At 56.9% G+C, this 16,076-nt stretch overlaps 1 protein-coding gene across 6 annotated transcripts; it reads left to right on the forward strand.

The window, feature by feature from the left end:
- The first annotated feature begins 4,170 nt into the window (after positions 1 to 4,170).
- LRRC59 (leucine rich repeat containing 59) lies at positions 4,171 to 15,344 on the forward strand. Of its 6 annotated transcripts, none has more exons than XM_073311382.2 (9): positions 4,184 to 4,277; positions 8,121 to 8,337; positions 9,072 to 9,180; positions 9,728 to 9,787; positions 10,351 to 10,509; positions 10,864 to 10,968; positions 12,191 to 12,263; positions 13,623 to 13,796; positions 14,562 to 15,344. In XM_073311382.2, the coding sequence occupies exons 2-9, from the start codon at positions 8,324 to 8,326 to the stop codon at positions 14,804 to 14,806; spliced, it is 939 nt and encodes a 312-aa protein (XP_073167483.1). In that variant the 5' UTR covers positions 4,184 to 4,277; positions 8,121 to 8,323; the 3' UTR covers positions 14,807 to 15,344. The 6 variants fall into 6 exon arrangements, with proteins under 6 accessions (XP_073167484.1, XP_073167483.1, XP_073167486.1 ...); XM_073311381.2 differs by lacking the exon at positions 4,184 to 4,277 and adding an exon at positions 4,303 to 4,320; XM_073311383.2 differs by lacking the exon at positions 8,121 to 8,337 and having other exon boundaries at positions 4,171 to 4,277.
- The last annotated feature ends 732 nt before the right edge of the window (positions 15,345 to 16,076 follow it).

Below are 16,076 nucleotides of genomic sequence, written 5' to 3' on the forward strand. Positions count from 1 at the left end.
GATCCCGCCTGCCGACAACCGGGGTCTGTTGGTGTTACACCTGCAGGCAAGAGCAGCATGTAGAGCCAGCTGCCATGCCTCCGACTAGGAGCCGGACCTGCTGGCTGCTTCTGGGTGCAGCGCAGTGCCCATCTGCTTACTGGGAGCTGACAGAGGTAAGCCTGTGACCCGAGCCCCAGCCCCCTGACCCAGCCCTGAGCCCCCTCCAAACCCAGAGCCCCCTCCTACACCCCCAAACCCCTCATCCCTGGCCCCACCCCAGAGCCTGCACCCTCAGACAGAGCCCTTACAACCCTTGCACCCCACCCCCCAGCCCAGAGCCCCCTCCCACACCCTGAACCCCTGTGCCCCACCCCCCAGCCCGGAGCCCCCTCTTGCATCCCTCATCCCTGGCCCCACCCCAGAGCCCACACACCCAGCCGGTGCCCTCACCCCCTCCCGCACCCCAACCCCCTGCCCCAGCCTGGAGCCCCCTCCTGCACCCTGAACCGCCCATTTCTGGCCCCATCCTGGAGCCCACACCCCGAGTTAGAGCCCACACCCCAACCCCCTGCCCTAGTCCAGTGAAAGTGAGTGAGAGTGGGGGAGAGCGAGCCACTGAGGGAAGGGGAATGTAATGAACGGGGGGGGGGCAGGGTCTTGGGGAAGGGATGGGGCCGTGGGGCAGGGGGCGGGGCTACGGTGTTCGGTTTTGTGTGATTAGAAAGTTGGCAACCCTACTCAATCCAGATCCTGACAAGGTTGTGGGAGGACAGCCCAGTTCACCAACGTCTGTCGGGGGAGCCGGAGGCCTGCATGTCCCAGAAGTGCCAGGAGAATCCAAGGAGGACAACTGCAATGAAGGGTTCTTTCACTATGGGTGGCAACTCCTTGAAGCTGCTCTGGGGAATCAGCTCTCGTCCAGTCTGACACCCCTCTTCCATCAGTTACTCAAGCTGTGATCCCTCGCTCTCGAGTCATGACTGAGGGTGTTTTCTCGTTCTGACTCAGCCCGCTAGTCAGGTCAATAGAGTCCTCCCCCTCCAGGGTAATAAAATATCTCTGGACCAGATGTCTGGTGGGCACCTCCAACACTTCTGTGCCACTTCCCAGTGGCTGGTTGGGGAACCCAGGCCCACCCTCTACACTGGGGTTCCAGCCCAGGGATCCTATAACAAACAGACAAGATCTGCACAGTCCTACCCCTTGCTGCTGTTTCCCTAGGCTTCTTCCTACATAGCTTTCTCAAGCTTTCTTTCGCCACAACTCCTCTGGGGTTGACCCTTCTTCCAGGCCTAGAACCCCAGGGCTTATTCTCCTTTGGATTTCTCCTTCTCTCCTCCCTGCTCCCAGCGAGCAACTGCAGATTCTGTCCCTACAGCCTCTTTCTGCTGCAAACTTCCTGGCTCTATACTCCTGGCCAACTGGGCTTCTTGTTCAGTTAGATGTGCTCACCCTCCAGATGCAACCAGGTAACCTAACTGGCCCCTCAAACCCACATTAACCCCTTCACAGCCTGTGTGGGGTACATACCACATCACAAAGATCAGGAAACTGAGGCACAAGCAGCCCCATGGCAAGATAAGCAGGGGGAGACCACAGAATGCCAATTCCACAGAGAGCATAGATGCTAAATTATTGCCCCAGTTTAAGGAGACATAGCACTCCCTTTGATCCATGATACCTCAGTTACATCAGGGCCAAGGCTGGCCCCTTGGGTTTATTTTAGCATCCAAGCTTGTCATGTAAACAGAGATCAACACATGCGTGCAAAGGGATTTAGCATCCAGTATCTCATGGGCCCACTGAGGGCTCCCACCTCCCCAGAATAACGGGGCTTGACGTAGCCTGAAGAAAACCGAGCTAATAAATCTAGTAGCTGGAGGATGAAGTTGTTGCTTTGGGGGAAGGACCAATTTCAGGGGGAATGAACACCTGGATTTGAGTGAACATCTGAGGAAGATTAAAAATGTCTCAGAAGTGACGTGTGGCAGAGATCACAGTGATGGCCACTGGAGAACTCTTAAAACTCTCTGCATGGGAGAAATCCCAAAGTCTGAAACAGAAACTCAAGCAGTGACAAATACATTAAAGCGCTGTAGCTCTGCTACAGCTTTAATAACGGGGTTTCAGAGCCCCTGTCAGGCACAGCTACTAAGGGGAAACAATGTCACCCTCAACTGTGTTAAACAAAGCAGTACTAGCAAGGGCCTTCTCTCCCCCCTTGCCATCTCTCCCCCCTCACCTCCTGGTCCCCCTGCCACCTCTGCCCCCCACTCAGACCTTTACCCCTCCCCTCTCCACCTCTCCCCGCTCGCCCCCTGCTCCCACCTTCACACCTCCCCCATCTCCCTGCCACTTGCTCCTACCTTCACCCCTCCTCTCTCCCCCCCTGCTCCCACCTTCACACCTCCCCCATCTCCCCGTCACTTGCTCCCACCTTCACCTCTCCCCCCCTCTCCACCTTCACCTCTCCACCTCTCCCCGCTCTCCCCCTGCTCCCACCTTCACCCCTCCCCTCTCCACCTCTCCCCGCTCATCCCCTGCTCCCACCTTCACCCCTCCCCTCTCCACCTCTCCCCGCTCGCCCCCTGCTCCCACCTTCACACCTCCCCCATCTCCCTGCCACTTGCTCCCACCTTCACCCCTCCTCTCTCCCCCCCTGCTCCCACCTTCACACCTCCCCCATCTCCCCCTCTCCCCGCTCGCCCCCTGCTCCCACCTTCACACCTCCCCCATCTCCCTGCCACTTGCTCCTACCTTCACCCCTCCTCTCTCCCCCCCTGCTCCCACCTTCACACCTCCCCCATCTCCCCGTCACTTGCTCCCACCTTCACCTCTCCCCCCCTCTCCACCTTCACCTCTCCACCTCTCCCCGCTCTCCCCCTGCTCCCACCTTCACCCCTCCCCTCTCCACCTCTCCCCGCTCATCACTCTGAGATAGCGCGTCCCCTCCGCTCTCCACCTCTCCCCGCTCGCCCCCTGCTCCCACCTTCACACCTCCCCCATCTCCCTGCCACTTGCTCCCACCTTCACCCCTCCTCTCTCCCCTCCTGCTCCCACCTTCACACCTCCCCCATCTCCCCATCACTTGTTCCCACCTTCACCTCTCCCCGCTCTCCCCCTGCTCCCACCTTCACCCCTCCCCCTTCTCCCCCGCCACCTGCTCCCACCTTCACCCCTCCCCTCTCCACCTCTCCCCGCTCATCCCCTGCTCCCACCTTCACCCCTCCCCCATCTCCCCCTCTCCCCGCTCGCCCCCTGCTCCCACCTTCACACCTCCCCCATCTCCCTGCCACTTGCTCCTACCTTCACCCCTCCTCTCTCCCCCCCTGCTCCCACCTTCACACCTCCCCCATCTCCCCGTCACTTGCTCCCACCTTCACCTCTCCCCCCCTCTCCACCTTCACCTCTCCACCTCTCCCCGCTCTCCCCCTGCTCCCACCTTCACCCCTCCCCTCTCCACCTCTCCCCGCTCATCCCCTGCTCCCACCTTCACCCCTCCCCTCTCCACCTCTCCCCGCTCGCCCCCTGCTCCCACCTTCACACCTCCCCCATCTCCCTGCCACTTGCTCCCACCTTCACCCCTCCTCTCTCCCCTCCTGCTCCCACCTTCACACCTCCCCCATCTCCCCCTCTCCCCGCTCGCCCCCTGCTCCCACCTTCACACCTCCCCCATCTCCCTGCCACTTGCTCCTACCTTCACCCCTCCTCTCTCCCCCCCTGCTCCCACCTTCACACCTCCCCCATCTCCCCGTCACTTGCTCCCACCTTCACCTCTCCCCCCCTCTCCACCTTCACCTCTCCACCTCTCCCCGCTCGCCCCCTGCTCCCACCTTCACACCTCCCCCATCTCCCTGCCACTTGCTCCTACCTTCACCCCTCCTCTCTCCCCTCCTGCTCCCACCTTCACACCTCCCCCATCTCCCCATCACTTGTTCCCACCTTCACCTCTCCCCGCTCTCCCCCTGCTCCCACCTTCACCCCTCCCCCTTCTCCCCCGCCACCTGCTCCCACCTTCACCCCTCCTCTCTCCCCCCCTGCTCCCACCTTCACCCCTCCCTTCTCCCCCGCTCCCCCCTTCCCCTCTCGCCCCCCGTTCGCACTTTCAGGCACCTCCCCGCCCTTCGCTCGCTCAGCCGAGAGCCGCTGGCCCTGCAGAGGGCGACGCTCTGTCCCTCCTCCTCCGGCCTGAGCGTGGGGCCCTCTTGGCCACCGGGCCGGCTCGTTGGCGCTGGTGGGCGAAGACGGCGACGTGGATGCGGAAGTGGCTGGCAGCGGAGGAGCTGGGCGGCGCGGTGAGTGCAGGCCCCGGGGGGGAGGGTCGCTCCGCCGGCTCCGGTACGCGCCGCGGGGGGGGTCCCTGTGCGGGGGCGGCCGGGGGGGGGAAGGAGTGTTGGGGGGGTCCCTGTGCGGGGGCGGCCGGGGGGGGGAAGGAGTGTTGGGGGCGGCCCCTGTGCGGGGACCTGGTCGGGGGGGGAAGGAGTATTGGGGGGGTCTCTGTGCGGGGACCTGGCCGGGGGGGGAAGGAGTGTTGGGGGCGGCCCCTGTGCGGGGACCTGGCCGGGGGGAAGGAGTGTTGGGGGGGTCCCTGTGCGGGGGCGGCCGGGGGGGGAAGGAGTGTTGGGGGGGGTCCCTGTGCGGGGGCGGCCCCTGTGCGGGGACCTGGTCGGGGGGGGAAGGAGTATTGGGGGGGGGTCCCTGTGCGGGGGCGGCCGGGGGGGGGAAGGAGTGTTGGGGGGGGTCCCTGTGCGGGGGCGGCCGGGGGGGAAGGAGTGTTGGGGGGGGTCCCTGTGCGGGGGCGGCCGGGGGGGGGAAGGAGTGTTGGGGGCGGCCGGGGGGGGGAAGGAGTGTTGGGGGGGGTCCCTGTGCGGGGGCGGCCGGGGGGGGGGAAGGAGTGTTGGGGGGGTCTCTGTGCGGGGGCGGCCGGGGGGGGGAAGGAGTGTTGGGGGGGTCTCTGTGCGGGGGCGGCCGGGGGGGGGAAGGAGTGTTGGGGGGGTCTCTGTGCGGGGGCGGCCGGGGGGGGGAAGGAGTGTTGGGGGGGTCTCTGTGCGGGGGCGGCCGGGGGGGGGAAGGAGTGTTGGGGGGGTCCCTGTGCGGGGACCTGGCCGGGGGGGGAAGGAGTGTTGGGGGGGGTCCCTGTGCGGGGACCTGGCCGGGGGGGGAAGGAGTGTTGGGGGGGTCCCTGTGCGGGGGCGGCCGGGGGGGGGAAGGAGTGTTGGGGGGGTCCCTGTGCGGGGGCGGCCGGGGGGGGGGAAGGAGTGTTGGGGGGGGGTCCCTGTGCGGGGGGGCGGCCGGGGGGGGGAAGGAGTGTTGGGGGGGGTCCCTGTGCGGGGGCGGCCGGGGGGGGAAGGAGTGTTGGGGGGGTCTCTGTGCGGGGGCGGCCGGGGGGGGGAAGGAGTGTTGGGGGGGTCCCTGTGCGGGGGCGGCCGGGGGGGGGAAGGAGTGTTGGGGGGGTCCCTGTGCGGGGGCGGCCGGGGGGGGGAAGGAGTGTTGGGGGGGTCCCTGTGCGGGGACCTGGCCGGGGGGGGAAGGAGTGTTGGGGGGGTCCCTGTGCGGGGACCTGGCCGGGGGGGGAAGGAGTGTTGGGGGGGTCCCTGTGCGGGGACCTGGCCGGGGGGGGAAGGAGTGTTGGGGGGGGGTCCCTGTGCGGGGACCTGGCCGGGGGGGGAAGGAGTGTTGGGGGGGGTCCCTGTGCGGGGGCGGCCGGGGGGGGGGAAGGAGTGTTGGGGGGGGTCCCTGTGCGGGGGCGGCCGGGGGGGAAGGAGTGTTGGGGGGGGTCCCTGTGCGGGGGCGGCCGGGGGGGGGAAGGAGTGTTGGGGGGGTCCCTGTGCGGGGGCGGCCGGGGGGGGAAGGAGTGTTGGGGGGGTCCCTGTGCGGGGGCGGCCGGGGGGGGGAAGGAGTGTTGGGGGCGGCCCCTGTGCGGGGACCTGGTCGGGGGGGGAAGGAGTATTGGGGGGGTCTCTGTGCGGGGACCTGGCCGGGGGGGGAAGGAGTGTTGGGGGCGGCCCCTGTGCGGGGACCTGGCCGGGGGGGGGAAGGAGTGTTGGGGGCGGCCCCTGTGCGGGGGCGGCCGGGGGGGAAGGAGTGTTGGGGGGGTCCCTGTGCGGGGGCGGCCGGGGGGGGAAGGAGTGTTGGGGGCGGCCCCTGTGCGGGGGCGGCCGGGGGGGGGAAGGAGTGTTGGGGGCGGCCCCTGTGCGGGGACCTGGCTGGGGGGGGGAAGGAGTGTTGGGGGCGGCCGGGGGGGGAAGGAGTGTTGGGGGGGTCCCTGTGCGGGGGCGGCCGGGGGGGGGAAGGAGTGTTGGGGGGGTCTCTGTGCGGGGGCGGCCGGGGGGGGGAAGGAGTATTGGGGGGGTCCCTGTGCGGGGACCTGGCCGGGGGGGAAGGAGTGTTGGGGGGGTCCCTGTGCGGGGGCGGCCGGGGGGGGAAGGAGTGTTGGGGGGGGTCCCTGTGCGGGGGCGGCCGGGGGCGGGAAGGAGTGTTGGGGGGGGTCCCTGTGCGGGGGCGGCCGGGGGGGGGGAAGGAGTGTTGGGGGGGGTCCCTGTGCGGGGGCGGCCGGGGGGGGGAAGGAGTGTTGGGGGGGTCCCTGTGCGGGGGCGGCCGGGGGGGGGAAGGAGTGTTGGGGGGGGGGTCCCTGTGCGGGGGCGGCCGGGGGGGGAAGGAGTGTTGGGGGGGGTCCCTGTGCGGGGGCGGCCGGGGGGGGGAAGGAGTGTTGGGGGCGTTCCCTGTGCGGGGACCTGGCCGGGGGGGGGAAGGAGTGTTGGGGGCGGCCCCTGTGCGGGGGGCGGCCGGGGGGGGAAGGAGTGTTGGGGGCGTTCCCTGTGCGGGGGCGGCCGGGGGGGGAAGGAGTGTTGGGGGGGGTCCCTGTGCGGGGGCGGCCGGGGGGGGGAAGGAGTGTTGGGGGCGTTCCCTGTGCGGGGACCTGGCCGGTGGGGGGGAAGGAGTGTTGGGGGCGGCCCCTGTGCGGGGGCGGCCGGGGGGGGAAGGAGTGTTGGGGGCGGCCCCTGTGCGGGGGCGGCCGGGGGGGGGGAAGGAGTGTTGGGGGCGGCCCCTGTGCGGGGACCTGGCCGGGGGGGGGAAGGAGTGTTGGGGGCGGCCCCTGTGCGGGGACCTGGCCGGGGGGGGGAAGGAGTGTTGGGGGCGGCCCCTGTGCGGGGACCTGGCCGGGGGGGGGAAGGAGTGTTGGGGGCGGCCCCTGTGCGGGGACCTGGCCGGGGGGGGGAAGGAGTGTTGGGGGCGGCCCCTGTGCGGGGGCGGCCGGGGGGGGGAAGGAGTGTTGGGGGCGGCCCCTGTGCGGGGACCTGGCCGGGGGGGGAAGGAGTGTTGGGGGGGTCCCTGTGCGGGGGCGGCCGAGGGGGTGGAAGGAGTATTGGGGGGGTCCCTGTGCGGGGGCGGCCGGGGGGGAAGGAGTATTGGGGGGGGTCCCTGTGCGGGGGCGGCCGGGGGGGGGGGAAGGAGTATTGGGGGGGCCCTTGTGCGGGGACCTGGCCGGGGGGGGGAAGGAGTGTTGGGGGGTCCCTGTGCGGGGGCGGCCGAGGGGGTGGAAGGAGTATTGGGGGGGGTCCCTGTGCGGGGGCGGCCGGGGGGGTGGAAGGAGTATTGGGGGGGCCCCTGTGCGGGGGCGGCCGAGGGGGGGGAAGGAGTGTTGGGGGCGGCCCCTGTGCGGGGGCGGCCGGGGGGGGGAAGGAGTGTTGGGGGCGGCCCCTGTGCGGGGGCGGCCGGGGGGGGGGAAGGAGTGTTGGGGGCGGCCCCTGTGCGGGGGCGGCCGGGGGGGGAAGGAGTGTTGGGGGGGTCCCTGTGCGGGGGCGGCCGGGAGGGGGGAAAGGAGTGTTGGGGGGGGTCTCTGTGCGGGGGTGGCTGGGGGGGGTGGAAGGAATGTTGGGGGGGGTCTCTGTGGGGGGGCGGCCGGGGGGGGGAAGGAGTACTGGGGGGGTCCCTATGCGGGAGGCGGCCGGGGGGGGGAAGGAGTTTTGGGGGGGCCCCTTTGCGGGGGGCGGCCGGGGGGGGAAAGGAGTTTTGGGGGGGTCCCTGTGCGGGGGGCGGCCGGGGGGGGGGAAAGGATTATTGGGGGAGGTCCCTGTGCGGGGGCGGCCGCGGGGGATGGGGTTGATAGGACTCAGGGTTGCCTTCTCTCTATGCAGTGCCTGTAAAGCCCCCCGGCTAGAAGGCGCCTGGGGATGCGCCTCGCTCCTACCTTTGTGCTCCCCGCCCCCTTTACCAGAAGCAAAGGAATAAAAGCAGCAAAGTGGCAGCAGGATGTGCTGGGACAGTCAGGGAACTGAGCCAATGAACTGTTCAGCATTGCCGCCTCCCCTCTATCCAGTCACCCCCTCCACTCAGGATCATGTTATCCCTCTTGTACGTCTCCCCTTCAAACAGAGAGCTCTCTTCACAAACACGCTGGGGATATCCCGCGCCCATCCCCCAAAAACCTAAACCCTCGTGCCGTGGGACAAACAAACAGAAACTTCACAATGTTTTCACAGTGTCTAGATGCCCTGTTGCCAGGAACACCTACTTAGGCTGGCACTGGAGGAGGCTGGGTTCTTTCTGAGAAAATAAAACTCGTGGTCAGTCAGAAAAGTCTTGAAGGTGCACACCATGATCTATACTGGGGATCTCTATCAGGGGTCTCACGTCTAGGTTGCCAATCTATATCCAGCTTGAATTGGTAAAGAGGAACGACTAATAGTTGTTCCCATTTAGTGGGCTGTTCAGTAGCCTGTGCTAAATGAGTTGGTGGGCTGTCAATCCAGTTCCCAGTAGGCAGGTTGCAAAAACCACATCCTCAATTAGCCTGAATTGGCAAACACTGGCACCTGGGCCAGAAAGATCTGAATGGCCCAGGGGGACCAAAATATCCCTGGCCTCTAAAGGAGGTTCTTAAAAGTTACAGTTGAGGCATACTTGTGGGGCATGACATCTGTCACTACTCCTGCTGTACTTGGTAGGTAGATACAGATGAAAAGAAAATCTGGAGGCTTGTTAAAATTTATTGGTGCCCCCTCCTCCATTCCCTGTCTTTTTCCCTTTCCAAGAATGGGAAGGCTCTTTGCTGAGCCACTTGAGACTCTGAATTTATCTCTCAATAGGATCATGGCCAAAGCTGGAGGAAAAGGAGTGAACCTGAAAGACAAGCTTGATGGCAATGAATTGGACTTGAGCCTGAGTGACCTGAATGAAGTACCAGTCAAAGAACTGGTCAGTATCAGTCTTTCTTGGGGGATTTAAGGTATTGCAGGGGAGCCTCTGAACTTACACCTGGTCTTTGTGAATGTACTGGTTCTGGAGGTGGGGTGATTCCTGGGAATGCCTTGGGCCCTGTGTAAGTTTGGTGGGTTTTATCAGCTCTAGGTGTTGCCAGTTCTGTGTTTAAAGGCACACACTCTGTTTCTCCTGGTTTGAAAAGAAGGAGACACAACCTTGAACTCTTCCTTTCATCTTGACTTTCGGTGGTTGAAGTGACCTGAAGAAGAGAGGGCTCCCAACTGATCTAACAAATCTAGTAGACTGTGAGTTAAACTGATGCTTTGGGTAAAGAACCTGTTTCAGGGGGAGCAGTGTTCATAAGCCCCTGAATTTGAGCGAGATCTAAGTCTCAAAAGTAACTCGAATGGTAGCAACTGGGGAGTTCTTAAAACTCCATGTATGGGAGAAATCCCAAAGACTGAAAACAGCAGGGTATCAAATGTGTTAAAGTACTGTAGCTTTGATATGGGTTTAATCTGGTTCCTTGGCTCTTTTTCAGGCTGCTCTTCCAAAGGCTACCATATTGGATTTGTCCTGTAACAACCTCACTTCCCTACCGGTAAGATGAGAGAGAGGCTTTGGAGGAGGAAGGGGTTTGTTTGGAAATATCTTTTGAAAGGTACAATCATCCTCCTGCCTGGGAGGACCAGGCTTGAGTGTTGTAACGAGCAGTTCTCTTAGCTTTGTGGGAGGATGAGTGACACTGCCACCATTACAGAGGGGTCAGTAGAGGTGACTGACTTTTACTGAGGATGGCTGGCATAATTAGCTGTACTTTCTCATAGAAAATGTGAGTGTACTCAGTGAAGATTATAGCAGCTTCCATTCCAAAGTGCTCTACCAGCTAGATACCAAAAGCACCATTGCATATCTTATTTTCATTGTAATTATATTGCTATGTGTAGTCCTGTTTAGGAGAGTATCCACTGTTCCCTACTTCACAGTCTGAAGATAGAGGGGGAAGAAAGTAACTTTCCTCCATCACACAAACAGCTTTGTAATGAGTCCAAGTCCATGTAGATCTTCCTCAGTGTGCAGCATACGCTAGCTGTTATATCTGTTATTCCTTAGTAAAGATGATTGACAAACTTGTAAACTTCTTCACTCCTGTTTGGGTTCTAGTCGGACTTCTGCAGTTTGACCCATGTGGTGAAACTTGATCTGAGTAAAAATCAGCTTCAGCAACTCCCCTCAGACTTTGGTCGCCTGGTTAACTTGCAGCACCTGGACCTCCTGAACAACCGATTAGTCATCTTACCAGTCAGTTTTGCACAGCTCAAGGTAAAACCCCTCCGCTCGGCAGTTTACGTAAGGCCTTGGAGTGCAGCCCAGAGTCCCACGATTCTTCTGAAGTTGATTTCTCTAGTAAAATGTCAGTCTCTCCGCCAGCAGACCACTGTGAGCTCCAAAATGCTCTGCCCTTGACGCAACTTCGTCAGTTTTGTTACAATTAAACTCCTGCCTGAAATCTGCACTTGCCTCCCATATCTCTTTCATTCACGTGACAACTAAATAGATCTTTGTTTCTGCTTTGAACTCTCTAGAATAAACACAGCCTTGTTTGTGCTCTTTCTTTAACACTGTACTGATGCGTGCCTACTCTAGCCTGGTCGCATTTGTGTTTCCTTTCTGCAGAATCTGAAGTGGTTGGATCTGAAGGACAACCCGTTGGATCCTATCCTGGCCAAAGTGGCAGGAGACTGCCTAGATGAGAAGCAATGTAAACAGGCTGCTATCCGAGTAAGGAACTGCTCTACATTTTATTCTTGTCTTCCTACATGGATTCCATGGCTGTTATTTCTCCTCCTCTTGCTTCTTTCAACATGGTAATTTTTAAGGTATCAGTCAGGAGGGCAATGAGGGAGGGGCTAATCCCATTCAAAGCCAATGTTAATCCTGCAATGATTTCACTAGTGTCATGACCCTGTTGATCTAGGAAGTGAGCTAAGCAGGGTGCTCAGCCTAAGGAGGCACTAAGAGCGAGCATTTAAATGTTGATCACTTGGAAAAAGATATACTGAGGAAAAATAATCCATATCCAGCTTTGCGGTTCTGAAGAAGTGCTGGCAATCTGTGGGCTTGTGTGAAGAGTTACTGCTGGGAGCCATGGAGCAGGGCTAGAGCAGCTGGAGCCTATGCTGCTGCTGCAATTCTCTCTCATTCCTGAGGCAGGGATCACATCCCCTCTTTCAGCCTTAGAAAAACCATGTGATCATGGAGCAGTGGATACACCTAATACCAGCGCACAGACTGCAAGGAGGATTTCTTTTTTTAATGGAGAGATTTTTGTCTGACCCTGAAGCAGCAGCTTTGGGATCGAAGTTGAGACAGCGCTCCAAACACTCAGCAAAGGCATGGAAGTCTCAGCGGAGCTGCACCAAATTGCACCAGCTGAGGATCTAGCCCAATGCAGATTTTATTAGACATTCCTTTATCAGACGTGTATGTATGCTGGTAGATGACATCATCTCTTGTGTAGAAAAGTCAAATCAGTGTCTATTGTCACAGCTTTCTTCACATTAACGTCTGTTACCTCACTTCCATGATCAAAGCCGTGTACTGTGAGGCAAGTTGGACCTAAAATGGGCAGCAAGGGCTCCTGGAGTCTGGCAGCCTCACTTAAATTAAGTGGTGGTTTGTATTATTCAGTTTCATGTTTAAGTCGTATAATCAGTATGGTGTCTCCTCTTGTTAAAATAAAATGAAATATTATTTTGTCCCAGCACTGAATGACAGGGTTTTTTTGTACGGACAATGCATACAGTCAATGTGGAGGTTGTGGCATCGGTGTAAGAGCCATTTGGGACTCACTTGTATTCTGCTACATAGAATTAGAAGTCAATCCCAGAGGAATGCATTCTTTCTCCCACTTATGGCTGCATTCTAATGCTGTTTCCATATTAAGAACATAATGCAATGAATCTGCTGCATAGATCTTATGCTATTGTTTTTAATCTTGAAGGTGCTGCAGCATATGAAAGCTATCCAGTCCGAGCAGGATCGAGAGAGGCAACGAAGGCTACAAGCAGAGCGAGGTAGGCAGATGAAGCCCCCACCCACTTACTGCTTTAGGCTCCTTTCTGCTTCCATTGACTATATATCCAAACCAGCTGATTCTGCCCTTCCACAGCAGCTAACAAAGACTGTTCCAAATATAATGGAACTGAGGACCTACAGAATATTTGTTTTGAATTGGAGGTGGAGGAAGAGATCCCTCGATAGCCAACTGCTTAACTCTGTGAAAGGGGAGAGAGGTCTGATCCACTCTAGAGGAGAGGCATGGGCCTCTGGAGGATCAGTTGATTAACCAAAAGAAGGCCTGATGGGTTGTGGGTTCCTGATATGTCTTGGGAGGCCCACTGAAACCTAGATGCTGATTTTACTTCAGTATATGTTGGGAAATGATTTCCATGCTGATACACCGTACTGGAGAACCGCCTCCCTTCTTAAAGGGGATCATTTTCCATAAGCACCTTCTTTTTCTTCCCTTCTTGAAAAGGTTTGAGTGCTGGAGCAAGAAAATGGGAGTCTTACTGCTATTCACTGTGAACATGTCACATAGGTCTTGTCTACACTGACAAAGTTCAGAGCTTTAATTCACCACAAGTAGAAGTGCTAGTGTAAAGAAGGTTCAGTTGTTTTACCTCAACAGTGCTAAAAAGGCATGAAGCCTGTCCACAAAGTGCTTGCACAAATGCTGTTACCATTGATGAATTATGGGTCCAAACTCTGAATGTAAATGAACCCTTAAAGGAACATTAACAAACTGGAAAATCACATTTGTCTGAAAACTCTAATACCGAAGATTACTATAGTTGAAAAGTTAGTGACAAACATTTATTTCAATATACTTTGTGCATTTGACAGTACTCAGAGCATGGTCAGTTTCTCATTTGTGTTGTGAAACAGACCCTTATGAATATGAATAGGGGGCAGAAGGACCCTTAATTTTTTTAAAAGAATTAAAAAACTACTAAGGGAATACTACATAAAGAGTCCTCTATCAAACTAGGATTTCTTTAAAATTAGTCACATTAATAAAATTTAAGTTTACAGTGTCCCTTTAACCTTTGTGCTTCCATTTTATGCATATGTAACAAGGGGACAGTGCCTCATATGTGGGGCTCAGTTAATGCTTGTCAGGTGCTGAGCTCTCTGGATGAGAGATGCTATTGAGAAAGTGTAGATTTTTCACTCACTCACATAAGACTGCTTCCAGGGGAGAACAGACCTGAAGGAGGAAGATGGGGAGTGCATGCAACACTTCTGGACAATAAAATGGGGCAGTTATTTCATTGCTTTACCTTCCCGGTGGGGAAGAGCAGTCATGCAGCAAGGGGGAAGATGGAGTGCTGTTATTACAGAAGGAAAAAAATGTTTGTGTTGGTCCTCAGAAATGGAGAAGAAGCGTGAAGCAGAGCAGCGAGCAAGGGAGGCTCAGGAGAGGGAACTACGGAGGCAAGAGAAGGCAGAAGAGAAGGAACGAAGGAGACGGGAGTATGATGCACTAAGAGCGGCAAGGCAAGAGATGGAAACACAAACAAAAAAAGAAAGCAGTGAAATCCCAAGTAAGTTAATTGTAGATTCAATTGAGAGATATCCACCAAGGAGCAGGTGTATTCTGTATAGTGTAACTGTTTTCATCTATATTTTGGCACAGCATAGGAGAAATGGGTGGAAGAGAATGAGCAAGAACCTTATCATTAAAGTGTACCTACCTCCAGCTCCACCACGCTTTTAATAGTGCCAGATTACGTAGCAAGATGTTAGGAAGTAGTCCCTTGTGTTGAATATGGTCATGGGGTAGTGGAATCAGGCCACAGTGGCCGAGCTAGTTTAGAATCTTGGAACATATGAATAGCAGAACTTCAACATCTTTGCAATTGATGGAGCTCTTGATTACTTACCTGCATGATTCAAAGTTCTGCAATTGCTGCTAAGGAATATTTCCTCTGCGTTATAAAATTGAATGTACTTTAAAAATATCTGCAAAAAAGGCTTTTTAACATCAGTTTAATGCATTTCATCATCTTCAAAGCTGTTTGCAAGCATTATGGTTGTTTTCTGAGAGATCAAAACCATCTGCTTCTTGAAAAGAAATGTGTTTCATCCTTTGTGGATGGGTCAGGTGCATATGTTTAGAACTGAAGAAAGCCAGGGAAATCTGAAATGGTGTAGTAATTGTTTTCTTGTTTTGGGAGAGCTAAATACGTGGCATAGCATTTTACCATAAGAGACTCAGATCTGCATGTTGGATGTTATAGGGGTGCAGATTTCTCTTGATAAGTGACTTGGTCTTCCCATTCTCTTTCCCCCAATTTATTTCATTACAGAGCTTTCATCAGTTCCTCATCCATCTCAGCTGCCCCGGCACAGGCGCTCCTGGTTCCAGGCATTGTTGAAGCTGCTGCTTTTGATGTTCCTGTGTGCCCTTAGTACTGTGGCTGTTTGCCGCGTGACGGAGCTGCAGCGCCAGTCTCTGTGCGTCAGCGTGAACATGCTCTATGAAGATGTGGTTACTGCTCTGCAAAGCCACAAAATTGTGCAAAATATATTACATCAGAACTCTCAGCAATGATGCTGCTACCTGGACATGTGCATTGTCAGTATCTCTTGCCACCATCGACACAGCCAGAATTCCTATGGAATTGTGTTCTGGTGAAACTGTCTTTAATCAGTCAGCACTGGATTTGCTGGTCCATTCAGAACAGAGCAGAACTACTGCTTAGATCATTTTTGTTGTGCTTGTGTCTCAGATGGTCTGCAACTCCTGTCGTTTGCTTATATTAAATTAGAACATGTTAAGACTTTCTCCCTCACTAATGGAGCAGGAGGTTGCCAGTCAGAGGAGTGAGGAAAGCCATAACCCATCTGGGTAACTATGGCCCTGTAAGGAGGTGGAGTATATCCATCTTCTTGCTGACACTTGCAAGAAGGTTCATGCAAACCTTTGCTAAAGTCAGGGGTGGGGTGGCTGTATGGTATAGAAATATACATAAGCCCATTCCAGGACCAATCAGAAGTATGTAGGATGGCTGTGTATTGATACATCAGAGTGATGAAATGCTATTGAAATAAGAATTGTCAGCTTTGTCAATATAACAGTTTTCGCAGCAGTTTGGTGTCTGACTCTGACCTGGATATTTACATTGTTTACATACATTTGTATAGTGCCTCAGTTTTGATTAGGAGCTTGCATGTGAACATATTTTACTATTACACCATAACGGGACCACTAATCTGAGCAAGCTAGTGTCAAAACAGCTATTCCGAGGAAAGACTTGATAGCCATGCACGCACACTGGTTTTCCCTGAGAGCCAGCGCAGGCTCCAGAAGGCCATGCTACAGCTAGCCATCAAAATAGAACTGTTCACCTCCAACCTATGTTAGGAGCAGTATTAGTCAATAGGTGATGCTAGGATAGTGTTATTAAGACACCATCATATATTAGAGGCCATTCTCCATAAAGTGTCTCAAACTGGCCAGCTTCACATTAGCATCCTCTTGTTTCTGTAGGTCATCTCGTCTCCTAGGGCCTTAGCAGTATAGGATCTTGTACTGCCTTTGTGCTTAAAGTGTAACAGCCTGCAACTTCTGGTGTTTTGTGCCCCTGTGATTTAGCACAGCTGTTCTGTTGCTGTAGAGCAGTGTGTGGGATTACTGTACTCTCGCATTCCCAGTGTTCAATTCCCAACAGTTAATCACAGAAAGGAAGATAAGCCTTCACCTGTGTGCTGTTTAATCCAAATGGGCAAAAGATAATGGTCCTGCTCCCTAGCTCCATTGTAACAGAGGGGTGGGGGGTTCAGCTAAAAGGAAGACACACTGAAGGTTGTTCCAGGGGCAC

This window comes from Lepidochelys kempii, chromosome 14 (genome assembly GCF_965140285.1).
Source record: "Lepidochelys kempii isolate rLepKem1 chromosome 14, rLepKem1.hap1, whole genome shotgun sequence".
In the NCBI taxonomy this organism is placed as follows: Eukaryota; Metazoa; Chordata; order Testudines; family Cheloniidae; genus Lepidochelys; species Lepidochelys kempii.